The sequence below is a fragment of the Perkinsus marinus genome (assembly GCF_000006405.1).
Source record: "Perkinsus marinus ATCC 50983 genomic scaffold scf_1104296948084, whole genome shotgun sequence".
Taxonomy (NCBI): Eukaryota; Perkinsozoa; order Perkinsida; family Perkinsidae; genus Perkinsus; species Perkinsus marinus.
The window spans coordinates 110,040-133,848 of record NW_003210321.1 but is presented as its reverse complement, the minus strand read 5'-3'; the positions used below and the strand labels follow the sequence as shown (position 1 = coordinate 133,848).

The following is a 23,809-nucleotide window of genomic DNA, read 5'->3' as shown; positions in this document are numbered from 1 at the left end:
TGCTGTATCTTCCGTAGGTCAGATTTAGCTTCGCCGAACGCCGACTCCGCAACGAGATGTGCGTACTCGACGAGTACTACTCTCACTCGAACACAAATGGTACAAAACTGGATTGTACTCTCACTGAATGATATTTCGTGACGTTCGGTCCTTTCCACCCTTCTCCGCCAGAACATTGCAGTAATATATATTGTCTAACAGAAGTTTTTGGAGAGCGCTTATAATTTGAACATCAGACCCAGGACTAAGCGTCATGAGATTACAGTGTACAGGTGTAATTCTCGCATTACTGTCACCCCGAAGAGGTTATAACACTGCAGGTTACTGCTGTGTTTCAGACAATGATTTTGAGAACTGTCGTCTAACCAGACAAGACATCTTTTTACGAGATAACGATTAACCAGCCTGGTTCAATAAACACCACTGGGCTAACACGGGTCTAACAGAGCACTCGTCGTTTTCGGACCGTCGCAACCGTTGGGACGCAGCGCTAGTCACATCGTCAGTCTCTCACGTCAACTTCACACACGCAGCAATACTGATGCCTGAGAACGGCTACTCTCTGAGTAAGAATTGACAGCACTCGACACGAAGACATGTCGATACTTGTTCGCTTGAAACTTGTCTATTGTAGAGAATGCGACACTCATTAACGTAGGGCATACCACTGGACGTACACCGGCTGAGACGCTATGGTAGTGGCGTCTTCAGTCTGCTCTAGTTCCTTAGCATTGCGAAGAGCTCACTCCAGAATGCGTCCTTGGTAACGTTGGAGTCGCGGGCGTGCTCCACTGCAGCAGCGTTACTGCGAATCGACTCTATCAACTGCGAAAGTGAACGGCCAATCTGAGACAAAATACTCTACTGTAGAGGAAGCAGCGCTCAAGGCACCTACCGCGTTGAGCTTCTTTTCAACTCGCAAATGTTCCAGTATATCCGCCCTTGAGGAATCAGTACTGCCTCCAGCACAGGAATAGAACACAGAGGTCAGCAGCGATGAGCAAGCCGTGGAGACTCGACCTTTCACGTCATCAAACCTTGTTACAAGGAAATCCCAGGCCATATCAGCGCCCTCAGAGGAAGAAGTCCGGACGGAGGCCATAACGGTGTAGTAGTCCGAGGGGCGGACCACGGGGTCCAAGCTCCACTCAAGAGTGCGCTGCTTCAAGCGTCTGTCCCTGACGTAACCGAGGGAAGAGTAAATATCAACAACTTCCGTCTTAGTAATATCATAGCGCTCTGCGCGCTCCCTGAGTGCAGTCCAGAAGTCTCCACCACCGGCAAGAGCAAGCTTGAGAACTGAGCTTCGTATATCAGCAGGGAGCGAAGCAGGATCCTCTAGATAGGCTTGGGCTCGCTGGCAAGCGGTGTCGACCATCTGCGTGTTGGTGTGGCAGTATTTGCTCGCCAGGCGAACGAAAGTACTGCGGAGCTGTCTGGTCTTGGACTCATCTGTAGGCTTGGAATCCCAACCTACACGAGCCAGAGGCCCCTCGATGAGGTCACTGACTAGTCTGTTCATTTCCTTGCCTCGGCCGACCCCGATACAAATGGGATCCAGCGCGGACACAGCGATAGCGATGGCATCCCACACATCAGCGTCATCCTCGTTCTTGTAGTAGGTCAACAATTGCAGGGCTTCACATACAGTCAAGTGCCTTGCTTTGGCCAACGCCCTGACGGTAGCGAGGAGTTGAATTCTGTCGGGGACCGGGAGGCTTCGGTCTGCCACTGCCTCGGCGAGGGCCACTCTCATCTCTGGGCTGCTATAATGGACTCTATAGGGAACCCACGCACCGTAGTTGAGGAGGGCCCATTTGCCGTTACCGACGTTGATGGTCTCAGACTTCTCACGCATCATAGTGAGTCTGCCCATCTCCCCCGATGGCGTCTTATCATCACCAACGAGGATCGGCACCACCCACTTCTTCTCCTCATCCCCTTCCTTCACCGAGCCATCAGATAGGAACCAACTTTGTGCGACTCTACAGTTACCATTGGAGTCACGAGGGCCGACCTCCAATACAGGGTAGCCCATCTGGTCGGTCCATGAGTCCATCATCTCCTTCACTGGCTGACCCGATGCCTGCAACCAGAGGTAGTATAACGCTAGCAGCTCTACTCGTACTTCCCTACCTCTTCAAAGGCCTGCCAGAGATCGGAGGTTTGTGTGTTCTTGTACTGATGGCGTTGCATGTAGATCTGCACGCCCTTCTGGAAGACCTCACCGCCGAGGACCGCCCACAGTGTCCTCACGATAGCGCATCCCTTTTCATACGAGATGGCATCGAACACCTGCTTCGTCGATTATGCGGAGGTCTGCCAAAGTATTCCCTCACCTCATCCACATCCTCAGCGGCGCTGATGGGCACCTTTATGGGGTGGCTTGATCTCATACCATCGAGATGGAAAGCGCTCTCCAAGTCCGAACTGACATACCTGGTAGCAGCAAGTGAGGACCAGGTTGATCCTATACCGGGCTACATGTTCCACAGACCCAAGTCGGGGAATAAAGCGTCTGCGGAGAGGTTCTCCATAAAGGTAGCGAACCCCTCGTTGAGCCAAAGGTCATCCCACCACTGCATGGTGACAAGGTTGCCGAACCACTGATGGGCCAGCTCGTGGCAAACCACGGTAGCCACGCGCTTACGGGTGCCGACGGAGACCTGTACATGGACTATGTGCATTCCGTATCCACACAAAGGAGAAGAGACCCAACGCATAGTGCTCAGTGAGCACTGCTCACCTTAGCTGGATCGCAAAGAAGATCGACTTCTCGGAAAGTGACTAGACCCCAGTTCTCCATGGCGCCACAGGCGAAGTCGGGAATGGCAACAAGGTCCAGCTTAGGGAGAGGATATGGAAGACCGAAGAACTTCTCGTACCTGAGATAGGGACATCACAAGGGCGACTATCGAGGGGCACATACCACTCCAAAACACGAGTGGCAGTGTCCAAGGCGAAGTGGCACTGGTCCTTCCTCCCTGGTGTGGCCAAAACACGGACCTAGAAGAGCCTACAAAGACTCATTCGGTGCTCTGCTTACCAGAGTGCCTCGCTGAGTTGAGGACTGTAGAAATTCAAACTCGCCTACGACCAGTGCCATGAGGTAGGGGCTCATCAAGGGGGAAGCCATAAAGGTAACTCTCTGCATCAACGATCCACTATGCTCAGCAGCGAACAGGGCTCGGGAGGCCTCAGGCATGTTGGAGATAACCTAGAAAGTGCAGTGCCCTTAGTCCGCTTATCATGACGGCAACCAGTGCTGCCTGACCAGGTTCTACTGACAGGTTCCCCGAGACGAACGGTATCCTCTACTAGGCCCCTCACCTGTCTATGAGCTTCAGTGGTGACTGTGATGCGGAAAACAGCTTTTGCGCTGGGCTCGTCAATGCAGGGGAACGCTCTTCGAGCGTCGATAGCCTCCATCTGGGTGCAGAGGAGATGCTTGGATTTGCCGTACTGATCCACATACCTACCGAAAAGAGGGTTGAAAATCGAACAGATCTATATGGAGTATTACGCCGAGCGATAGAGGCCGGCCATCTGGTCGTTGAGGGTGCCAACGAAATCGACGGTGAGGACCGCTGGTCCGACTGGGAGCTCCTCTGCAAAACAGAAGGTGCAGGTAGTGTTCTTCTCGCTAACAGCGATGGACTCAGAATTGTACGTCTTCCCATTGGAGGGGCATTCTAGTGTAACCTGCGGCATCATACCACACCACGGCTACATCGTGCGCTGTACCTACCCCAGCGCTAATAGCCAACTCCTTTGCGTGGAGGTTGATGACCTTGGTGGGATCTGTGATGTCCAACGCTATCTTCGATAGACCTTCGAAGCGGAAGGTGTCGAAATTTGGCTTTAAATGGATATCATATTCGCGAACGTGAACGTGGCTGTCCAGGAGGTTGCTGCTGCTCATGCAAGCGTCGTCAGCCATGGTAATGGAAGGGAGTTCAGCAAGGGTGTTCAAATCACTACGAAACGACCCAAGATGGGGGAGGGGGAAACTCAAAAACGCCGATGTGAAAAGGACATCGAAGAGCTCTGAAACAACTCAAAGGTTGGTCGCGAGCTGTTGCCAATATGAAGCGCTCGCGAGTGGGGAGTTGGATGCTCTTCCGACGAGGGCAGCATTAGAGCGGATAGTCTCTGCCACCTGGGACGCCGAACGGGATATCTAACGAAAGGGATCACCTTCATGCAGATGAACCATATGGCCTTCCTCTTGCAGCTATGTATGATTACCCCCTTCAGGTTGTTATCGGCCATCAGCTTCTCCACACGCTCCGCCATTTCCACTGTATAAGCATTCCTCGAGCAGCTGATAAGGACAGAGGCCAGGAGAGTCGAGCTCGCCGTAGACACTCTGCTACGAACAGCACTGAAGTTCGTCTCCAGCCAATCCCAGGCAAGGTCAGCGCCGTCCTTCGAGGAGAGCCTAACGCTCGCCATTGGGAAGAAGAAATCCTGGGTCTTCACCGATGGCGTCAGACTCCACTGTAAAACCTTCCGCTTCAGTGCTTTGCTGCGGACGAATCTACAAGGAGAGAGGCCATATTCGAGGAGGACTGGGCGAAGGCGTCTCACCCTATCGCGTGGTATATGTCGACACGTTCAGTCTGTGGTGTAGCGGGATCTTCAGCCTTACTTACGAGCTGCCTCCAGAGCTCATCGCTACTCTCCCCACCAGCTAGGGCCAACTTGAACACCGATGCCCGAACATCATCAGCTAGGCTTGTGTGGTCATCAAGGTAATCTAGAGTCATCTCGACACAGGAGGCAGCAAGGCCTGCATCCGACTGGCAGTGGATGGCTGCTAGAGAGGTCACAGCTGCTCTAAGTTGGCGGTCCTTTGCCGTATCAGTGTTCTTGAGGCGCCAACCGCACTTAGTTAGGAGTGGTTCAATCATACAGTGGACGAGCTGCTCGAAGGGCTCTTCCTTGCCGATACCGACACAGACTAGATGAAGAGCTCCTATGACTCTCACAAGGGCATCCCAGACATCGGGGTCGACCTCCTCTCTGTAAGCAAGGAGGACCTTGGGGATCTCCTCGGGCTGCACCCGCCCAGCCTTGCATAGGGCCAGTGTGTCAAAGGCGAAGTGAATTCTGTTTGCCACGGGGAGCTCCTTGGATGTGATAGCTTCGAGAAGGGCATCAACATCAGCATGGCAAGTGTAGTGGACTCGATAGGGTACCCAAGCACCCCAGTTGAAGGCGTGCCACTTGGAAGTAGACACCTTGACAGTAGTCTCTCTATCCTTTAGGAGCGTCAAACTCCCCAGAGAGGCTTCCGGGGTCTTATCATCACCAACGAGGATCGGCACCACCCACTTCTTCTCCTCATCCCCTTCCTTCACCGAGCCATCAGATAGAAACCAACTTTGTGCGACTCTACAGTTACCATTGGAGTCACGAGGGCCGACCTCCAATACAGGGTAGCCCATCTGGTCGGTCCATGAGTCCATCATCTCCTTCACGGGTTGGCCCGATACCTTCCATGGGTACAGTCAAACGCGGCAACGCTAACGCGAATTCTCACCTCCTCCACGGCCTTCCAAAGATCGTCTGTAGTCGCGTTGCCATACCGATGCTTTCCCATATACAACTGTAATGCCTTTTGGAACTTCTCCTCACCAACGTAGCTCCATAGGAGCCTCACAACCGCCGAGCCCTTCCGATATGATATATAGTCGAGGACCTAGAACTTGAGATGGTATTCCTCCAGCAGGCTTCCTTCTGCAATACTCCGGAGTTCCCATAGAGTGGCTGCATGTGCCATAGAGGATACTACCTGTTCAGCTTCTTCAGCACTATCTAGATGGACCACGATGGGATGGCTCGACCTCAGGCCGTCAACAGTTAGAGCTCCCTCGAGGGTGTCCGAGATGTACCTGATCCCAGACCAAAGTGCTGCGAGTGTACGGAGATTCCGGTAAGTACATGTTCCAGACGCCTAGTTCGGGCTGAAGGGCGTCTGTACAGAGATACTGCATAAAGGTAGCGAAGCCCTCGTTGAGCCAGAGCTCGTCCCACCAATGCATCGTGACCAGATTGCCGAACCACTGATGGGCCAGCTCGTGGGCTACTACAGTGGCGACTCGGGCCATTCGAGCAACGGAAGTCTGATGGCAGACGACGATTTACTCAGTATTCGGAAGATGGTGTAGCCCTACTCTTTCAGGATCGCATAAGAGATCAGTTTCCCTGTATGTGACCAGGCCCCAATTCTCCATAGCTCCCATGGCGAAGTCGGGAATGGCTATCATGTCCATTTTGGGGAGGGCATAGCGCATACCAAAGAAGTCCTCATACCTAATATGGGCAACCGAGAGACTCTTCCGAGGCGATCCAAGAGTACTACCATTCGATGGACTTAACACCGCAGTCCAGAGCATAATGCAGAAGGTCCTTCTTGCCGGGCGTGCATATGGTTCGAACCTAATAGTTGCCACCGACTGACGGGGATCGACTGAGGTATACGAAGGAGGCTACCAAAGTCCCATTCCGAGTAGTAGCCTGGAGGAACTCGAACTGGCCGATACAGAAGGCACAGAGGTAGGTGCTCATTCTCGGCGTGGGCATGAATTCCACCTTTTGATAAGGGATGGGGGAACCAGGGCTCCCACCATTGTACAGGCTTCTCGAGGCTTCGGGCATATTTGAGATAGCCTGATAGAACTCTGCGCGGCATATTTTGTCCTCATCCTACCTGTAGCCGCGCATCGCACGAGATGGTTATACGGAAGACAGCCTTGGCCTCGGGCTCATCCACACAAGGGAAGGCCCTTCGGGCATGGATGAGAGCGAAAAACGTCGTTCCCATATAACGCTGCTTGCCCGACAGGTCAGTGTAACTGATGAACACCATCCAAGGGTCTACACTCGATATAAAAGCACAGAGATAGAGCACCTCACCCACTTACCTAGACCTGTAAAAGCCGGCCATTTGGTCATTGATAGTTCCGATATAGTCGACGTCAAGGCTCCCCGGGCCCATAGACAACTCCTCCCCGAACTCAAAGCTGACCACAGTAGACTCCGGCGAGAGTCTCACAGAAACAGCCTCGATAGGATCACGACCAGATGGGGTAAAAACAACCTGAGACCTCCGATGGTTCCTTACCAACTGTCGGCAAATACTACCTTGGGCTCGAAGGCCAACTCCTTCGCATGTAACTTGATAATAGTTGTTGCCTCCACGACAGTTAAGTGGATCCGTGAAGAGCCTTCAAACTTGAAAGTGTCCAGACTAGGCTTGATATGTATCTCGTATTCCGTTACGATGATATTGCCGGGTAGGACATCCGAACCAGGCATGATGAATATTAACAAAAAATAACTGGCGTCAGAATCGAAAAAAGAACTACTATCATTCTTGGCAAGTTCACTCGTCGCGATAGCGATTCACTGTGAGATTCTCAACTTCACCTGAAGATATTCCCTTCCGAACGCAATACTATTTGCACCATATAAAAACTCATTGACTACCTCCTCACATGTGGAATTTCAGAAGACTTTCGACCAACACAACCATGGCCTTAGACACTCAAAACTCTCAGAGGGTATGCCAGAACTCCTTAGAGGCGATGGCACTCAACTTGGCACGCTCGACTAGGGCCGCGTTGGAGCGTATGTTCTCGACTATCTGCGAGATGATGCGGGAAATCTGAGGAGAACGAGCAGTCACTCGAACGAGGGAACCTTTGAAGCTTACGGAAGCGAGCTCCTTCTCCTTAGCGAGCTTCTCCACATTATCAGCCATCTCGTAGGTCACTGACCCTCGGGCACAGCTAGAGACCACAGCCGCGAGCAGAGACGGGCTAGCAGTGGCAACACGGCTCCTACAGGAGTCAAAGTTAGCGACCAACCACTGCCAGATCAATTTGCCAGCCTCTGGTGTGGAGCTTCGAACACTCCCCATGGGGTAGAAGAAGTCCTGTGGCTTGATGAAGTTGGTAAGGCACATGTCCAGAGTGCGCTTCTTGAGGGCCGGGCTGGCGATATACCCGAGGCTGAGATAGATGTCCATCCTACACCCTTGGGGGGTCTCATATTTCTCTGCCGTTTTGATGAGCTCCTTCCACAACTCCTCCCCAACTGAAGACTCGCTGCCGGCCAGGGCCAGTCGGAAGACCGGAACCCTGACGTCCTCAGCGAGAGAGTCGGCGTCCTCGAGGAAGCCACGGGTCATCTCAGCACACTTAGCGGCGAGGGACGCATCGGACGAGCAGTGCTGGGAGGCCAGGCCGGCCAGACAGGTCCGAAGTTGACGGTCCTTTGGGGTCTCACCGGCCTTCCTTTCCCATCCCACCTTCCCTAACAGAGGAGTTATCATACCCGACACCAACTTGTCCAACTCAGCAGTCCGGCCCAGACCGGTACAGATGGTGGACAGACCACCGATGAGGTTGGAAAGAGCATCCCAAACGTCCGCATCGACTTCGTTCCTGTACGCCTTCAGGACTCGAGGAGCATCTTCAGGACTAACTCGTCCGGCTTTGGTGAGGGCGAAAATATCACCCAAGAGGTTGACTCTGTTGGAGACTGGGATGCTCATGTCAGTGACCCCGGATAGAATCTTGGCATAATCCTCAGCAGAAGTATAATGGACCCTATAGGGCACCCACGCACCGTAGTTGAGGAGGGCCCATTTGCCGTTACCGACGTTGATGGTCTCCGACTTCTCACGCATCATAGTGAGTCTGCCCATCTCCCCCGATGGCGTCTTATCATCACCAACGAGGATCGGCACCACCCACTTCTTCTCCTCATCCCCTTCCTTCACCGAGCCATCAGATAGGAACCAACTTTGTGCGACTCTACAGTTACCATTGGAGTCACGAGGGCCGACCTCCAATACAGGGTAACCCATCTGGTCGGTCCATGAGTCCATCATCTCCTTCACTGGCTGACCCGATGCCTGATAGCTACATCTAAAAGCCTCCCGATCATTCACAAGACTGACCTTTTCCAGAGCCCTCCAAAGGTCATCCGTAACAGAGTTGCCGTATTGATGAGTCTTCATATACTGACGGACCCCTTCAGTGAACTTATCCGCACCCACTACCGCCCACAGCTGCCTCACAGCTGCCGAGCCCTTCATGTACGAGATTGCATCAAACACCTGCCCAGAACCATGCCAGTGCCTCAGTCAACTTCCAGCTGACCTGCTCAACCTCCTCAGCCTTATGGATCGGCACCACGATGGGATGACTCGACCGTAGACCATCCAGGGCTAGGGCCCTCTCGAATGACTCGTGAATGTATCTAAGAGAACGCTCACAGCCGAGAGGTCCTTCCTTCTCTTACGAGTTCCAAACACCCCACTCAGGGAAGAGAGCATCGGCGCAGGCGTACTGCATAAATGTAGCGAAGCCCTCGTTAAGCCAGATGCCGTCCCACCACTCCATCGTGACCAGGTTACCGAACCACTGATGGGCCAGCTCGTGGGTCACAACGGTCGCTAGACGGCTACGACGATTCACAGACACCTGATAACAGACAAGTCCGACTGGATGCCCGAACACCCTCAACCACACCCTACTTTATCGGCATCACACAACAGATCGATCTCCCGGTAGGTGACCAGACCCCAGTTTTCCATGGCACCCATGGCGAAGTCGGGAACAGCTATCATGTCCAACTTAGGCAGAGGGTAGTGAATCCCGAAGAAATCCTCATACCTGCCACATATGAAGACCATATGATGAGTCGAGGATCCGCCCGAGCGCTACCATTGAAGACAGCGGATGCCCACATCCAGGGCGAAAGAGCACTGAGCTTGCTTTCCTGGAGTACACAAAACACGCACCTATAAACTAGAGCTCCAAGATAGGGTCCAATTGACAGAGTTTTGCCCTACGAGTGTGCCATTCTTAGTGGTGCCTTGGACAAACTCAAATTCTCCCACGCAAAAAGCGACGAGATAGGAGCTCATCTTCGGGGACGGCATGAAGGAGACCGTCTGGTAGGCCACAGACTTGTCACGCTGGTCACTGAGGAAAATAGTCCTCGAGGACTCGGGCATGTTCGAGATGACCTGAGAGGTTGACGTCGTCAATGCCCAACAAGGAGGGCGATTCTGCACTCACTTGTAGATTGGCATCAGTAGTGATGGTAATCTTAAAAACGGCCTTGCGTTCGGGTTCATCGATACAGGGGAATGCCCTCCTAGCATCGATGGCTTCCATCTGGGTGCTCAACATATACTGCTTCTTACCGAACTGGTCGATGTACCTACAAGAGAACTTCATCATCAGGCATCACGGAGAAGGGATACCCAGATCGGTAGAAGCCTGCCATTTGGTCATTGAGTGTCCCGACATATTCAACAGTCAACTCCCCTTCGCCGGGTTGGAGCTCCTCGGAGAACTCAAATGTGCATTCCGTCGCGGCCTTCGATACGCTTACTGACGAAGCTGTGATAGACGAGCCACCATATGGGGTATAGGTAACCTGATGGGCAATACATGACATTCATTTCTCTAATGAGGACCTACGTTTGGATCAATCGAAAGCTCCTTAGCATGAAGCTTGATGACCTTTGTCGGTTTAGTGACAGCCAAGAATATCTTCGATTCACCTTGGAAACGGAAAGTATCAAAGCTCGGCTTCAGGTGCACATCGTATTGACGAATATCGATGTTATCGGGAAGGACATAGCGTGACACCGAGGGAGTTGCCATAGTTGAGTTACGACAAGCTGCCGATACCTGCATTTATACACCTCAAACCGGAAACGACCAATGAGCCAGCTGAGGTCATTCTACTACAAAATCGATTGTGTGGCGACAATTGAAGCACTGCATCACTCACAAGACCATCGAAGAGCTAGCAACACCAACAATAACAGCACATACATGGCGTACTGAGTTAATCGTTTTGCTACACGAGCTTCCCAGCTGCTGGCTCCGCGCCGCCTTAAAGAACGGTGTCAATCTCCTGCAAGGTGCAGCACGAGCAAGGACCGTCCGCAAACCTCTAACCATCGCTGGGTGGCTCAACACGTTTCGGCTAGTCAAGACTGACATTATCAAACAACCTCCTACAAACAAAACTCTCCTCCTCCTCGTCTCCCCCATTATAGCGACCAACTCGAGCCCAAGGTATTGTTCACTTGAGAAACTTGGTAGCACAAGGTATATTCACTGACGCACAGTTAACTGTAATCAGAGACGAGTCCATCACTTGGGGAAGTAACAATGCAACTTTCCTATGATGTCTCTGAGAAAGACCAACTCAGCAGCATCACAGATCTGTCCAGAATTCTGCAGAAGCTATAGCGCTCTTCTTAGCTCTTTCTACCATGCTGGCATTCGAGCGGATATTCTCGGCGATTTGGGAGATGGTCCGAGAGATCTAAAACAATAAGTCAGCTCCACCAATTATAACACTGTGATGACGAGTTACTTACCGAAGTGAGCTCATTGTCTTTGGCGAACTTCTCGACACTGTCCGCCATCTCATACGTGAAGCCGCGCCTAGTGCAGTTGAGTATCACACCAGCTAGCAGAGAGGAGCTGGCGGTGGCGACACGGGCTTGACAAGCCTTGATGTTGTCCAACAGCCACTTCCAAGTCATTTCAGCAGCATCTTGGGTGGATATACGAACACTCCCCATGGGGTAGAAGAAGTCCTGTGGCTTGATGAAGTTGGTAAGGCACATGTCCAGAGTGCGCTTCTTGAGGGCCGGGCTGGCGATATACCCGAGGCTGAGATAGATGTCCATCCTACACCCTTGGGGGGTCTCATATTTCTCTGCCGTTTTGATGAGCTCCTTCCACAACTCCTCCCCAACGGACGACTCGCTGCCGGCCAAGGCCAGTCGGAAGACCGGCACCCTGACGTCCTCAGCGAGAGAGTCGGCGTCCTCGAGGAAGCCACGGGTCATCTCAGCGCATTTAGCGGCGAGGGACGCATCGGACGAGCAGTGCTGGGAGGCCAGGCCGGCCAAACAAGTCCGAAGTTGACGGTCCTTTGGGGTCTCACCGGCCTTCCTTTCCCATCCCACCTTCTCTAACAGAGGAGTTATCATACCCGACACCAACTTGTCCAACTCAGCAGTCCGGCCCAGCCCGGTACAGATGGTGGACAGACCACCGATGAGGTTGGAAAGAGCATCCCAAACGTCGGCATCGACTTCGTTCCTGTACGCCTTCAAGACTCGAGGAGCATCTTCAGGACTAACTCGTCCGGCTTTGGTGAGGGCGAAAATATCGCCCAAGAGGTTGACTCTGTTCGGGACTGGGATGCTCATGTCAGTGACCCCGGATAGAATCTTAGCATATTCCTCAGCAGAAGTATAATGGACCCTATAGGGCACCCACGCACCGTAGTTGAGGAGGGCCCATTTGCCGTTACCGACATTTATGGTCTCAGACTTCTCACGCATCATAGTGAGTCTGCCCATCTCCCCCGATGGCGTCTTATCATCACCAACGAGGATCGGCACCACCCACTTCTTCTCCTCATCCCCTTCCTTCACCGAGCCATCAGATAGGAACCAACTTTGTGCGACTCTACAGTTACCATTGGAGTCACGAGGGCCGACCTCCAATACAGGGTAACCCATCTGGTCGGTCCATGAATCCATCATCTCCTTCACGGGTTGGCCCGATACCTGAAATCGAGAAGCTGATCCACAACATATATATTGGAGGAAAAGCCGTATGAGTAAGGAACACCGTATAGCATACCCATATCGAGCTCAAAGTCAACCTCCACTACGACAATTGAATTAACAACTACCTTCTCCAAAGCGTCCCATAAGTCCTCCGTTACAGAATTGCCATACTCGTGAGCATGCATGTATCGACGGACGCCCTCCTGGAACTTCTCAGCTCCGAGGACAGCCCACAGCTGCCTTACAACTGCAGATCCCTTCTCATAGGATATTTGGTCGAACACCTGAGAGTAGTAATGCCTCGAGGACTGATACTGCTAACCCTTACACTACCTGATCGACCTCCTCAGCATGGTAAATAGGTACAACAATGGGATGGCTAGAACGTAGTCCATCTAGCTGAAGGCCACCCTCGAAGAACTGGTGTATGTACCTGCAGATGCATCGATCAGGGCCGGACTCGCCACCCTCCTTTTTATACGTGTTCCACATGCCAAGCTCAGGGTACAGAGCATCAGCGCTGAGATTCTCCATGAAGGACGCGAAGCTCTCATTGAGCCAGATGCCGTCCCACCAGTCCATGGTCACAAGATTGCCGAACCACTGATGCGCCAACTCGTGGGTAACAGTGGAAGTGATGCGCGCGCGACGCTTGGTAGAAAGCTGTCATGGATAAATGCTCCTTCTTAACGGCAGACGGCCTCGCTACCTTCTCGGGATCGCACAAGAGATCGATCTCTCTGTATGTGACCAGACCCCAGTTCTCCATGGCACCCATGGCGAAGTCGGGAACAGCTATAAGATCAAGTTTCGGCAAGGGATAAGGAATACCAAAGAAGCCTTCATACCTACATCACCAATAGTACGAGGGTATCAATACTCTCTGCTACTACCAAGTCAGGACCCTTGTGGCAACCTCCAAGGCATATCCACACTGCGACTGCTTCCCGGGTGTACACAATACACGTACCTAGTAAGGCCGTGTAGATACGATCACCTCCCAACGCACTCCCATAGGAATCGCCACGAACATCCCATGCCTCGTAACGACGTTCTAGGAACGATAGTAAGGTATCGCTCCCATGTGAGGAGCCCTGGTGCCAAGCTTCGTACTAATAATAATTTTGACGTATCAGAATCCACAGAGCATAACCACATGTCAATAATGTGAGCACAAACCTCTAATATTGAGCAGCTGGTGCATGTACGTACCAGTGTTCCCTTATCTGTGGTGTCTTGGAGGAACTCGAATTGTCCGACGCAAAAGGCCACCAAGTATGAGCTCATCTTGGGAGATGGCATGAACTCCACCGTCTGGTAGGACACAGGCTTCTCATTCGAGCCAGCGTTGAATACAGTGCGGGACGCCTCCGGCATATTCGAGAGAACCTGCTAAGCCAAATGTTCCAGAAATACCCTAGGAAGGAAAGAACCTGTAAGCCGGCATCAGTGGTGATGGTGATTCGGAACACGGCCTTGCGATTGGGTTCATCTATGCACGGGAATGCTCTCCTAGCATCGATAGATTCCATCTGGGTGCTCAACATGTATTGCTTCTTACCAAACTGATCAACGTATCTACAAGGCAGTTACTCAATGAGGCATCACGGAGGAAGAGAGCTACCCAGATCGGTAGAAGCCTGCCATTTGGTCATTGAGTGTCCCGACATATTCAACAGTCAACTCCCCCTCGCCGGGTTGGAGTTCCTCGGAGAACTCAAATGTGCATTCCGTCGCGGCCTTCGATACGCTTACTGACGAAGCTGTGATAGACGAGCCACCATATGGGGTATAGGCAACCTGATGGGCAATATATGACATTCATTTCTCTAATGAGGACCTACGTTTGGATCAATCGAAAGCTCCTTAGCATGAAGCTTGATCGTCTTCGTCGGTTCCTTCACTGTTATTGATATCTTTGACGTCCCTTGGAAACGGAAGGTCTCGAAGTTAGGCTTGAGATGAACCGAATACTCGCTAATAACGATGTTGTCGGGGAGCACATAGCGTGCGAACTTCGACGAATCACCAGGACTGGACATAACCGAAGAACGAGATAAGGAGACCTACGGCAAAGGAAATTCCTCGAGACAGTTGAACGGAAAGAGTTCTGAAGTTGCGCGGCAGAAACGTTGTTCGATGGAATTCCGTATCCGCCGACATCCGTTCCAACCAGTCCACGACTACTTGCGAAGTTGAAGCGAACCCTGCTCGTTGGAGTCCTGTCAGGTTCGTGAGAGTAACACTAGGTGAGCTGAGCCCAGATCTTAGCCTTGTAGTAAAGCAAGCTCGAGAGAGCGTAGCTATATTGCTCTTCAATGGGCATCTCCTCATAATCGAAGAGGAAACAACACCAAGTGCGGCCATTGGAAAAAGGACAGGCACAGCACTATAGGTGAGGGAATAATTATGCAGCAGCTCAAAGTCTTGTCTAACCCTCCTCATCAGCTTCAGGCCGAATGCCCCACACAGAAACTGTCTCCTTTGTGATAAGCAGCTCTACAAGCATACCCACACTGTCCCGTATGCATGGTTCCGTATATGCAGCCGAGTAGTCGAAAAGGCACGAGCAGTGGAAGCATAAGGAGCGATGATAAGGAACCTTCGACACCCTTCCTGCCCCTTCTTAAGGCCCACTCTGCTCTTCGTGGAGTTAATTTCTCTGGGCGGCGGGGCGGCTATGCCACTGCCACAAGATATGCCCGAAGCCTACAAACATATCTCGTGGTGAAGCCAAAGCCTTTCAGTCATAAGAGAGGATTTGAGAATTGTTCGAAGGGATCTCAAGGGACCTTCGTGCTGTCAGTGAGATCGATTTTGCTCGAGGGGCAGATATGCCATCCTCGTCCTCCAACACGACATTGGTAAGAGAACTGTGACATGTATTCAGTGGCAGTTCGACACTGGAAAAACAACAGTCCATCGATGGCATCTTACAACGGAATTGACTGTGCTCAAGCATATCTTGGAGTGATGGCATAGCCGCCCCACCCCGAGGAATTGATATCACTGAGAGCGAGAGTGGCCAAACCTGTCGTCGCGACCTACGGTGAAGTTAATCCACAAGGTGCCTAGCTGCTCCGATGTTGCCATATGGCGTCCCCAAGACGGTCTGATGGACTGACATCAGTGAACGCGCGTATAATGGCACGCAAACGCATGTTGCATGCAAGCGCGTACGAAGGTATAATATGCGAAACAAAACTTCTACCCTTATCGAGTAGGTGGGGATAACAGACAGCCACTTGAGACAAATTTATGCCAAAACCACTGACAGCAGCATATCTGCCCAGGTCTTGAGCTCTGAACGCTAGACCACTGTTCTCTATCTTGGAAAAAAACCTACAGTGACAAATAAATCCAAGTCAAATGGAGTCTATTCAATGGACTAGAATCGTAAGCGGACTACAACTAGATCATTGTGATATGAGCTGGGCGCCATCAACGTCTTTCCCCAATGGAGCGTTCCATCCTTGAAGGAAGCGCCTCAGAGGAGAGTTGGCGGTAGCCGACGCACGCTCGACATCCAACAGTATATGCTCGTTCAAGCGGACATTGGGTAATAGCCAGAGAAATGCTAGCGGGATCAACTGGAGTCCGATGCATACCAAGGAGACTATCCAAAGATTATCAAACTGACTCGACTCGTCAACACCAGGGAGACCTCGAGGGTCTACACCTAGATTCTTGCTGATGAACCCTGTGATGGATCCGGTACTCATGAAGGAAAAGTTGAAGGACGCAGCGAGGAGGGCAAACATCAACCCTTCAACGTTCTTCGGGCACATGTAGGATAGCATGAGAAAACCCGGCATGTAGATGAGGATCTGGCCAACTTGAACCAGAGCAGTGCTACCAATAACGAAGACTTTGTCAGGAACGCCTATCTCAAGATTAACCCGGGAGTATATCATAGGATCTCCTAATTGCAAAATGAGAATAACCAGAATGATAACAATGTAAACTCGACGGTAAGTCCATGAGGCCATAAAGCGAGTGACGATTACCACAGCGACAACCCCTGCAAGAATGCCGACTGTAGTCACAACTGAACCGTAGAACAGGGCTGAAAAATTGGGTCCGCCAGGAAATTGAGCAGCATCATCTGTGAAAAAGTACTGAGCTGCCCCTGAGGGTTGCAGCCGGGTGACGCCGAGAATGCTCTTAAAAATCACCAACTTTCCAATCGTGGGGTTCAGCAGCATCGAGGCTGTCACGAGTACAATAATCAATAGCAAGAACAGCAGTGCTAAATTGATCGAGAATGAGGCAACAAAGAGAGATACCACAGAGTAAACAACAACTATCGCGCCAACCAGTAGCGATAGGCAGACCAGTTCGGGTTGCTCCTTCCACAACTTCTTCCGCTCATCGCGCGCCATGACTGGATTGAGCTTCTCCTCCCCGAGATAATTGAGCGAGACAGGGACGAGAAGTGCAATTGAAGGGATGATTGTAGTGCCTAGCGCCCACTGAGAGCCAGTGTGGCCTCCAATGGAGGGAGCATACTGTATGATGATTCCTGCCAGCAAACCAGCAACGAGTCCAACTATTTTCTGGCCTGCTGTGACGTACCCAACCAGGGCAGGACCTTCAGTGGGAACTTCCGACACCTTCCGAGAGTAAACAGCCTCAGAGAGCAAATCAGCGCAGGTGATCCAGTAGAAGATCATCATGAACAGGCCAGCGATGCCGTACTGGACTACCGACGGGGAAGGCACAATGAGCACCGCCAAAAGAGTTCCAGCTATACCGATTGCCGCTGCACCGACCAAGTAAGGCATTCTTTTATAACCGAAAATAGGATAGCAGTCCGACAAAAGACCCATCCACGGCTTCAGTGCGAAGGGCATAAAGACGATGCTCATGTAACGATCGATGAATGGGCCAGGCACGTTCATATCTTGAAAGTAGAATCTGACGACACTGTTGACCATAAGATAGCAATATCCTTTGGGCCAGTGGATAGTGAAGTGAAGGGCCACCATCAGCTTCCACCCAAAAGCTGTAGAAAGTCTACGCAAGAACCCCCACAGGGGTGTGCAGCTGACGAGCCGTAATGCTCCTCCACATAATGCAGCCATTGAGGCCATGAACAAAAAGCCTGACAGTCCCCATATACATCAACAGCAGCCCTTGTCGATATACTCGTAGCACTAGCTGGTGGTGAGTGACGATACATTTCCCTTTAGCAATTTGCTGGCGGGCCACGAGCCCTCACCCCTAACCTCGCTACACCTATTTCCTTCTAAGTAAAATCAATCCCACCGAGTGGGGCACCTATGCCACTACTACCCCAGGATTCGCTTTGGTACAATCAATTTTGCGGGAGCATGCGATAGGAAGGAAACCTTCGTCTAAACGGCTAAAGCAACTTCAATTTCGACCAATCATAGAATCAATTCCGCATGGGGCAGGTATGCCATACCGTGACCGCTGCCCATGTTACAAGCAGCTGCAAAAACGCCTCACTGGAGTTTATGCCATACAAGTCGAAAAATCACACACAGAAGATTTGATAGGCGAGAACGAACAGTTTGTTCGTTTCTTCGTTTGTTTTATTCGGAACACAAGGAGCTGTAAATCACAAGCCGTGAGCGGTACGAGTCACGTAATAGCAGGAATGATCTTTTCCCACCAACTATCTGCAATGAATACAACGGTCATGTGTGGCGATTCACATAACCTGCCCCACACACACGCATAAGTTACGCGGCATAACCCTTCCCCGCCGTGGACTATCTCGGATCTCCACTCAATACACAGAGTGTATCGAGTGCTGGGATCCCCGGCCTCCGTCCGCGACCTCGCCTAACATTGAAGAAGAGCTCGTGTGGCGAATCGATCATTCGGGGAGAAGACGCTCCGACAATCCCCGTAGTTGAGATCGATTCGGGACGACGACGAGCCCTTTTCCTATATGCGAGGTGGCGGACGGGAGCCGGGGACTTTCACCCTTCTACCACGACCATGATCCCTCTGAAGGGAATCTTCACTCACATCCAGCCAAATCGAGGTCTGCTGCGTCACATATCCTGTTAACACGTGCGCACGCACGCAGCAGCACGATGACGGCAGCACAAGTGAAGAGGAGGAAGCGGACGAGGCAACGGCGCCACAAACAATAAGAACGAGCACCAGCAAGTGAGCCAGCGTAGGAATGGTGTCGAAAATCATGTAAGAACCTTCCCAAGTACAACCCCGATGATTTCCTTCCGAAGCAGCACAAGCGACAAATGTACAACGATGACAACGCAATAGTCGATAATCAGATCAAACTGGAAATGCGATACGTTACGAGTGCTTGATCAGTATGGTTGCGAGTATCCATAGCCTCTTCCGCCAGGTGCCCCTCCATACGATTGAGCCGGCGAAGCTCTTTGAGGACCACCAGAATAGACAGGGCTGTAGCGCGTCATGCTGCCATGTTGCCCACCACCAGCCGTAGCTCCATCAAAGCTAGAGTAGGGGAGAGGCGGCCCTCCACGGGCTTGATAATATCCCCTAACACGGACAACACATATCCATACCTCCCGACACTGATAGGGTGGCACTATTCAGTTGCCTTCTCAATTCTACGGAGTGGCTATTGCAAACTGAGCGAATATTTCACTTCTGATCCACCGTGCGATCGAGAGCTCTCAATAAGCTACGGTCCATGGGTCAGATCAGTCGATAGCATCAACGTCATACATACATGATCTGAGCTCGGGCTCATTGTCCATAAGCCTGAGCTCAGATCATCCATAAGTATCCATAACCGATGGATCCTCATGTAGATCCAATTGGGGCACGATTCGCTTCTAAACGTCCAGATGTATAAGGTCAATAATTCCTCCACTTCGTCCTCTTCTAGACGACGCAGATAATTCCGTCAATGACGAGGACGAAACTCGTGTCACGAGCGAACTTATTTCCATGAAGCCCATCTCTAGGGCTTCAGGGCTCTAATTTCGCATCCCCTCACCCAGAGCTGCTTCCTGCCATCTGCTGCTCTTCATTGGGAGGCGGGGGCGGGGGGTAAGATGCAGGAGACTGTCCCGCTGAATGAGGAGACTGATTTCTCGGCTGTGCCTTCTTAACATCGACACGAACGCCGTCAATAACATGATTCTCCGGGTTATCCATCAGACAGTTCCGCGCACCTGAGCTCAGAGCGATGAAGCGGTAGCTAGAAAAACAGTCTCTGGTGATAGGCTAGGCTGGCCGCTCAACTGCAATGCCCCTACCATACTCTGAGTATTTAATGACATAGGAGAAAAAGCACGAACCCAGGGAAGAGGTAGAAAACAACAACCCCGATTATTTCGGTCCTAGATGATCCTCGCTCGATCCCTGTTCAGGGATCGTTGTATAGGAGATCCCTACGCATTAGGCTCATTTCTACACCTCAATCTCAAATTCGACGAGTGAAATCGCATTGCTTATAAACAATTTTCGTATAGCTTCATACGAGAAAAAACAGCTTCCATTTTCATGAGCAACCCGGAAGAGAAAACTCTCATTGATCGACGGAAAATTGGACTCCGTAACGCGAAAGGTTCCACGACTTTGCGATTGAGAAGGCGTAATCGCCTAAATTTCAAGCAACTAGACGGTCCGAAATTAGCCAGAAGTGGGAAGGAATTGAAGAATCACCTGAAGGATCCGTGAAGACGACGAAAAGATAGTTCTTATTGGGCGGTCCTTCAATATCCTGGACCGGCCCATACTTGGAGAAGTGAGTCGCGATTGCCTCATTGCTCATTTGAGGAGGAACTCCGCCGACGAAAACTCGATCAGCAGTTGTCTGCAAAACCCAAAAATAAATCTTGAAAAACTGTTCGGGAGATTTCACGATTCTGGAGAGCCGACTTTTATGATATGAATGCCAAGGCCATCGAGCGCCTACGATCGTTATTACTTCCCCAATATTAATTTGACGGTTATGCAGGACGAGATCTCCCTTCCTCCGCATAGCACCCATCTTCCCTTCTGCCGTCTCAAATACGACGAAGCCGAAACCTCGACTCCTACCTGCGACCAATGACCAACGACATAAATCAGAGAAAGTCAGGTAGGCTCTATAAATCCAATAATTGGCTATTAGCAACTACTATAAGTGCTTCAGTAAAAGTAGTCGTAGTAATTGACAAGCAACCAGTGAGAATCATCCACAATAGATGTTATCGCCTCCGACGCCGGAGGGCATTCTCCAGCGAGAACGACTTCACAAGCCCGCCGACGCCATCACTGCATCGAGCTCCCCCCTCTTCTATCAGAATTTTCAACAACCCATTCCGATAAGGAATGCGCTATGCTGTTCACGACCACACTAGAGCCCAGCTACCGTCACACCAATAGACCATCCTTAAACCCCTACTACCCGTAACCTTGTCCATTTTTATCTCGACCGACGCCACCGGCCCAAATTGAGAGAAGAAATCCGCCACATCTTCTTCAGTGGCAGTGAAGGGCACTCCGCCTATGAAAATCTTCGGACCCGTTCGGATAGGTCGCTCGGCAGAGGACCTCCTTGGACTCATGCCGATCGATGGTATATTGCCTGAGTACCTGAAAACGAAACGGTAACAATAGACAACGAAACACACCAAACAACAGCCAACTATGTATGTAACCGACATAGAAACTAGAACCCAGATAGGCCTGCTGCTAAAAGAGTAAGAAAATCGTCCACAGACCTGAAGATTCATTCGCTCATCAGTAATCAATTCACATACGATATGCCCCATCGCTTCGCTCCAGAGAGCTTATTACGTCCCTTTAACAGAACCACATTGACAACAACACTACCAGAAGTGCTACTCACCCAGCATTATCCCCAGATGGTGAATTCTGACCACCCAGATGGACGCCGCTTCTATTCACTTGAGACATCAACAGTGTGGAGCCACAACAGCAAACACACAAGAAGAAGCTACTGAGGATGCGACAACACTCTCCCTCCCAACAGACAACCCCAAACATGCAGCCATCAACTCCTCTAATTGTCCTCAAGAACACAAAGCTTCGAATTCACATGAAAGTGCCGACTTGCATCTTGTGACTTTACGCCCGCTACACCAGTAACCTCCGAGCTGTCGCACAACAACAGAGACAGAAGAGTCTTCCATCGTCCACAGCACTTCAGTCACAACAGATAATAAAACAACTATAAAAACACTCTGGTAACCTTTCTTTGGAGTAAAAGCGGCATTCAGTACCATAAACCACCAGCCAACTGGACAACGATACCGAATCGCCAAGCACAGACAGCAACAATGATTGGTGCTAACGATATGCTAGACCCCCGATGCAAGGTAGACATAGTTGCAACCGACATATAGAGTAAAGAACAATGGTATAAATAGATTATCCTAGAACGACACTCAGGTCCGCGTTGTGGTTAGTCCTTTTGGATCCTCCTGCATTCGTAGTAAAAACGCTTCTCGTCGGCCTCGCCCATGCTGAAGGTCTTCCGAGGAAGAGCACCATCGTGCACAACAGTCTTGAAGAGATCCGACTTGTGCATATCAGGAAGCACAATACCAACGTTGGGCGTACCAGCAGTGCAGTACCTAATGAACAACAGCATAATCACGGCTCGTATGTGCATGCGTGCAATTTCCCATACCACTCTTCGCCCAAATCACACCCTAAAGCTCACCTTTCAATAGCTGTCAAACCATGAACATAATCAATCTTAGTTCCTTTAGCTTCATTACTCTTCATATAAGGATCCACAAAGTCCATAACAGTAGCAACATCCAAGACCTTCTTCGGGTTGGCAACAAAAACACCACCCTTCACACCGTCTACCATGTACCCAAAGCTATGACCAGCCACCTCGCCCTTCACTGCTTTTTTAAAGTCCTCCTCAGTCTCGCTCACAGTGACTGGACCACAACCCTCCTTCTCTAAAAACTCTGTCATCTCCGTGATGAACTTCCTACTACCACCGTTAGCGTCGAATATAAGCCTATGAATAGCCTCAAACGCCAGGCCATCATCATGGATGTTCTCAATCTCAACCAAGGCGAACCTCGCAGGATGCGTAGCGATCTCCTCAGGGTCACTCAGCGTCGCCTTGACCTCCTGCCAGTAGGCCCTAGCAGTAGCCAAGGAGTGATTTCCATCACCAACTGCGAAGATGAGCGGCTTCTTATCAGCAGAAGCATCATACAGCTTGTGGAAGCGCTCAGGCTCAGCAATGACATTGAGGGCCTTGGCCACTTCAGCACTTTGAGAGCTCTCGCCGTCAACCCACCAGCCAGACAGATGGCCACCATTCTCCATAAGGTCAAAGTCATACACCTGCTTCAGCTCGTCCCTCTTAGCGAAAAGTGGCTCCAAGACGGTCTTTTCCGGATCATCGATGAGGACCATAATATGCGGCAGCTCCACAGGAGCGTTTCGACGCACATCTAACAATGACAAACATGACATAGTTAACACACTAGTGACAACAACTCACTCAAACGCGGGGGAATCCTCGACTCGATGGTGGCCTCCGTAGGACGGATCTTGCTCTGACTTCCGACAGAATAATCATACATCTCCAAATCCACAGCAGTGACCAAACCAATGCGCTTAGCCCCAGTCTTGGTCGTTCGTTGGAGAACAACCATACCAGCCTTCTCAGGCTTCACCAGCACACCTTCCGCCGTGTACTTGGCCATATGGTCAGAGATGCTCTTCAGTATCTACCACACAGCATTTGCACAACGGGGATCCCCACTAAGCTTACCTCCTCATCGTGGCCTTTCTCGAGATAGACCTCAGGGAACATCAAACGCAGAGTGCTAGGCTCGCTACCCACAAACTGTTCCACACGCTCCCAGTAGTCAGGCTCACTGGTATACCTAATAGGAGCTTCTAAAAGGCGGCGAACATTCAGTAACACGCCTTACTGATCACAAGCAATAACCGTCCATTTCGTCTTGTCTACTTTTTCAGCAGGCAACAACGTATAGGGGACGCGTACGCCAACCTTCGAAAAAAGCTCCTCAGCCGAAGAGGTCATAATGGTGTTGATATAAATGAATACGAACAAACTACAACAATACCACTCCACTACGAAATCGTCATCCCACCTAAACCAACAAGGGCCATAGTAGACAACCTCTCACAGCTTCGCTAGTATACTGGAACGCGACGAATCTCCCAAAGCCTAGCGACGGCAGGCGGAGCGATGCTTCCTTC

The 23,809-nt window shown here is 51.1% G+C and overlaps 7 protein-coding genes across 7 annotated transcripts; all 7 read right to left on the bottom strand.

Annotated features, from left to right (window-relative positions):
• Positions 1-717: 717 nt before the first annotated feature.
• Positions 718-3,940, bottom strand: Pmar_PMAR000758 (Puromycin-sensitive aminopeptidase, putative; the record flags this gene model as incomplete). Its single annotated transcript, XM_002778872.1, has 11 exons — positions 718-846; positions 896-2,086; positions 2,137-2,295; positions 2,340-2,439; positions 2,485-2,666; positions 2,747-2,885; positions 2,930-3,006; positions 3,047-3,217; positions 3,331-3,475; positions 3,524-3,702; positions 3,749-3,940. The coding sequence occupies 11 exons, from the start codon at positions 3,938-3,940 to the stop codon at positions 718-720; spliced, it is 2,664 nt and encodes an 887-aa protein (XP_002778918.1).
• Positions 3,941-4,057: 117 nt separating this feature from the next.
• Pmar_PMAR000757 (Puromycin-sensitive aminopeptidase, putative) lies at positions 4,058-7,333 on the bottom strand (the record flags this gene model as incomplete). The annotated part of the gene is made up of 12 exons (XM_002778871.1): positions 7,150-7,333; positions 6,930-7,105; positions 6,716-6,860; positions 6,499-6,675; positions 6,368-6,444; positions 6,180-6,318; positions 5,947-6,128; positions 5,798-5,897; positions 5,546-5,704; positions 4,591-5,498; positions 4,249-4,540; positions 4,058-4,180 (listed from the first exon to the last, which is right to left on the bottom strand). Exons 1-12 carry the CDS (start codon positions 7,321-7,323, stop codon positions 4,058-4,060), a joined length of 2,652 nt encoding a protein of 883 aa, XP_002778917.1. The 5' UTR covers positions 7,324-7,333.
• Positions 7,334-7,511: 178 nt separating this feature from the next.
• On the bottom strand, positions 7,512-10,691 carry Pmar_PMAR000756 (Puromycin-sensitive aminopeptidase, putative; the record flags this gene model as incomplete). Its single annotated transcript, XM_002778870.1, has 11 exons — positions 7,512-7,672; positions 7,721-8,926; positions 8,972-9,130; positions 9,174-9,273; positions 9,316-9,497; positions 9,551-9,689; positions 9,741-9,817; positions 9,869-10,045; positions 10,098-10,242; positions 10,286-10,461; positions 10,506-10,691. The coding sequence occupies 11 exons, from the start codon at positions 10,689-10,691 to the stop codon at positions 7,562-7,564; spliced, it is 2,658 nt and encodes an 885-aa protein (XP_002778916.1). The 3' UTR covers positions 7,512-7,561.
• Positions 10,692-11,253: 562 nt separating this feature from the next.
• Positions 11,254-14,691, bottom strand: Pmar_PMAR000755 (Puromycin-sensitive aminopeptidase, putative; the record flags this gene model as incomplete). The annotated part of the gene is made up of 11 exons (XM_002778869.1): positions 14,473-14,691; positions 14,253-14,428; positions 14,062-14,206; positions 13,841-14,017; positions 13,522-13,598; positions 13,338-13,476; positions 13,110-13,291; positions 12,962-13,061; positions 12,754-12,912; positions 11,420-12,625; positions 11,254-11,364 (listed from the first exon to the last, which is right to left on the bottom strand). The coding sequence occupies exons 1-11, from the start codon at positions 14,668-14,670 to the stop codon at positions 11,254-11,256; spliced, it is 2,670 nt and encodes an 889-aa protein (XP_002778915.1). The 5' UTR covers positions 14,671-14,691.
• Positions 14,692-16,044: 1,353 nt separating this feature from the next.
• Positions 16,045-17,565, bottom strand: Pmar_PMAR000754 (conserved hypothetical protein; the record flags this gene model as incomplete). The annotated part of the gene is made up of 1 exon (XM_002778868.1): positions 16,045-17,565. One exon carries the CDS (start codon positions 17,563-17,565, stop codon positions 16,045-16,047), a length of 1,521 nt encoding a protein of 506 aa, XP_002778914.1.
• A 1,334-nt stretch (positions 17,566-18,899) lies between these two features.
• On the bottom strand, positions 18,900-21,550 carry Pmar_PMAR000753 (RNA-binding protein squid, putative). Its single transcript, XM_002778867.1, has 6 exons — positions 21,438-21,550; positions 20,994-21,181; positions 20,532-20,644; positions 20,267-20,417; positions 19,596-19,773; positions 18,900-19,132 (listed from the first exon to the last, which is right to left on the bottom strand). The coding sequence occupies exons 1-6, from the start codon at positions 21,503-21,505 to the stop codon at positions 18,937-18,939; spliced, it is 894 nt and encodes a 297-aa protein (XP_002778913.1). The 5' UTR covers positions 21,506-21,550; the 3' UTR covers positions 18,900-18,936.
• Positions 21,551-22,013: 463 nt separating this feature from the next.
• On the bottom strand, positions 22,014-23,630 carry Pmar_PMAR000752 (hypothetical protein; the record flags this gene model as incomplete). Its single annotated transcript, XM_002778866.1, has 5 exons — positions 22,014-22,185; positions 22,275-23,031; positions 23,082-23,310; positions 23,355-23,469; positions 23,518-23,630. The coding sequence occupies 5 exons, from the start codon at positions 23,628-23,630 to the stop codon at positions 22,014-22,016; spliced, it is 1,386 nt and encodes a 461-aa protein (XP_002778912.1).
• Positions 23,631-23,809: the final 179 nt, after the last annotated feature.

Excerpts from the sequence above, each read along its gene's own strand:
- Pmar_PMAR000753 (XM_002778867.1), bottom strand. The coding sequence starts at position 21,505 with ATGTCTCAAGTGAATAGAAGCGGCGTCCATCTGGGTGGTCAGAATTCA. Across the intron at positions 20,645-20,993 it reads AAAAATGGACAAGGTTACGG|GTAGGAGTCGAGGTTTCGGC; the intron begins GTAGTAGGGGTT and ends CATTGGTCGCAG. Across the intron at positions 19,133-19,595 it reads ATGGCAGGAAGCAGCTCTGG|GGGATATTATCAAGCCCGTG; the intron begins GTGAGGGGATGC and ends TGTCCGTGTTAG.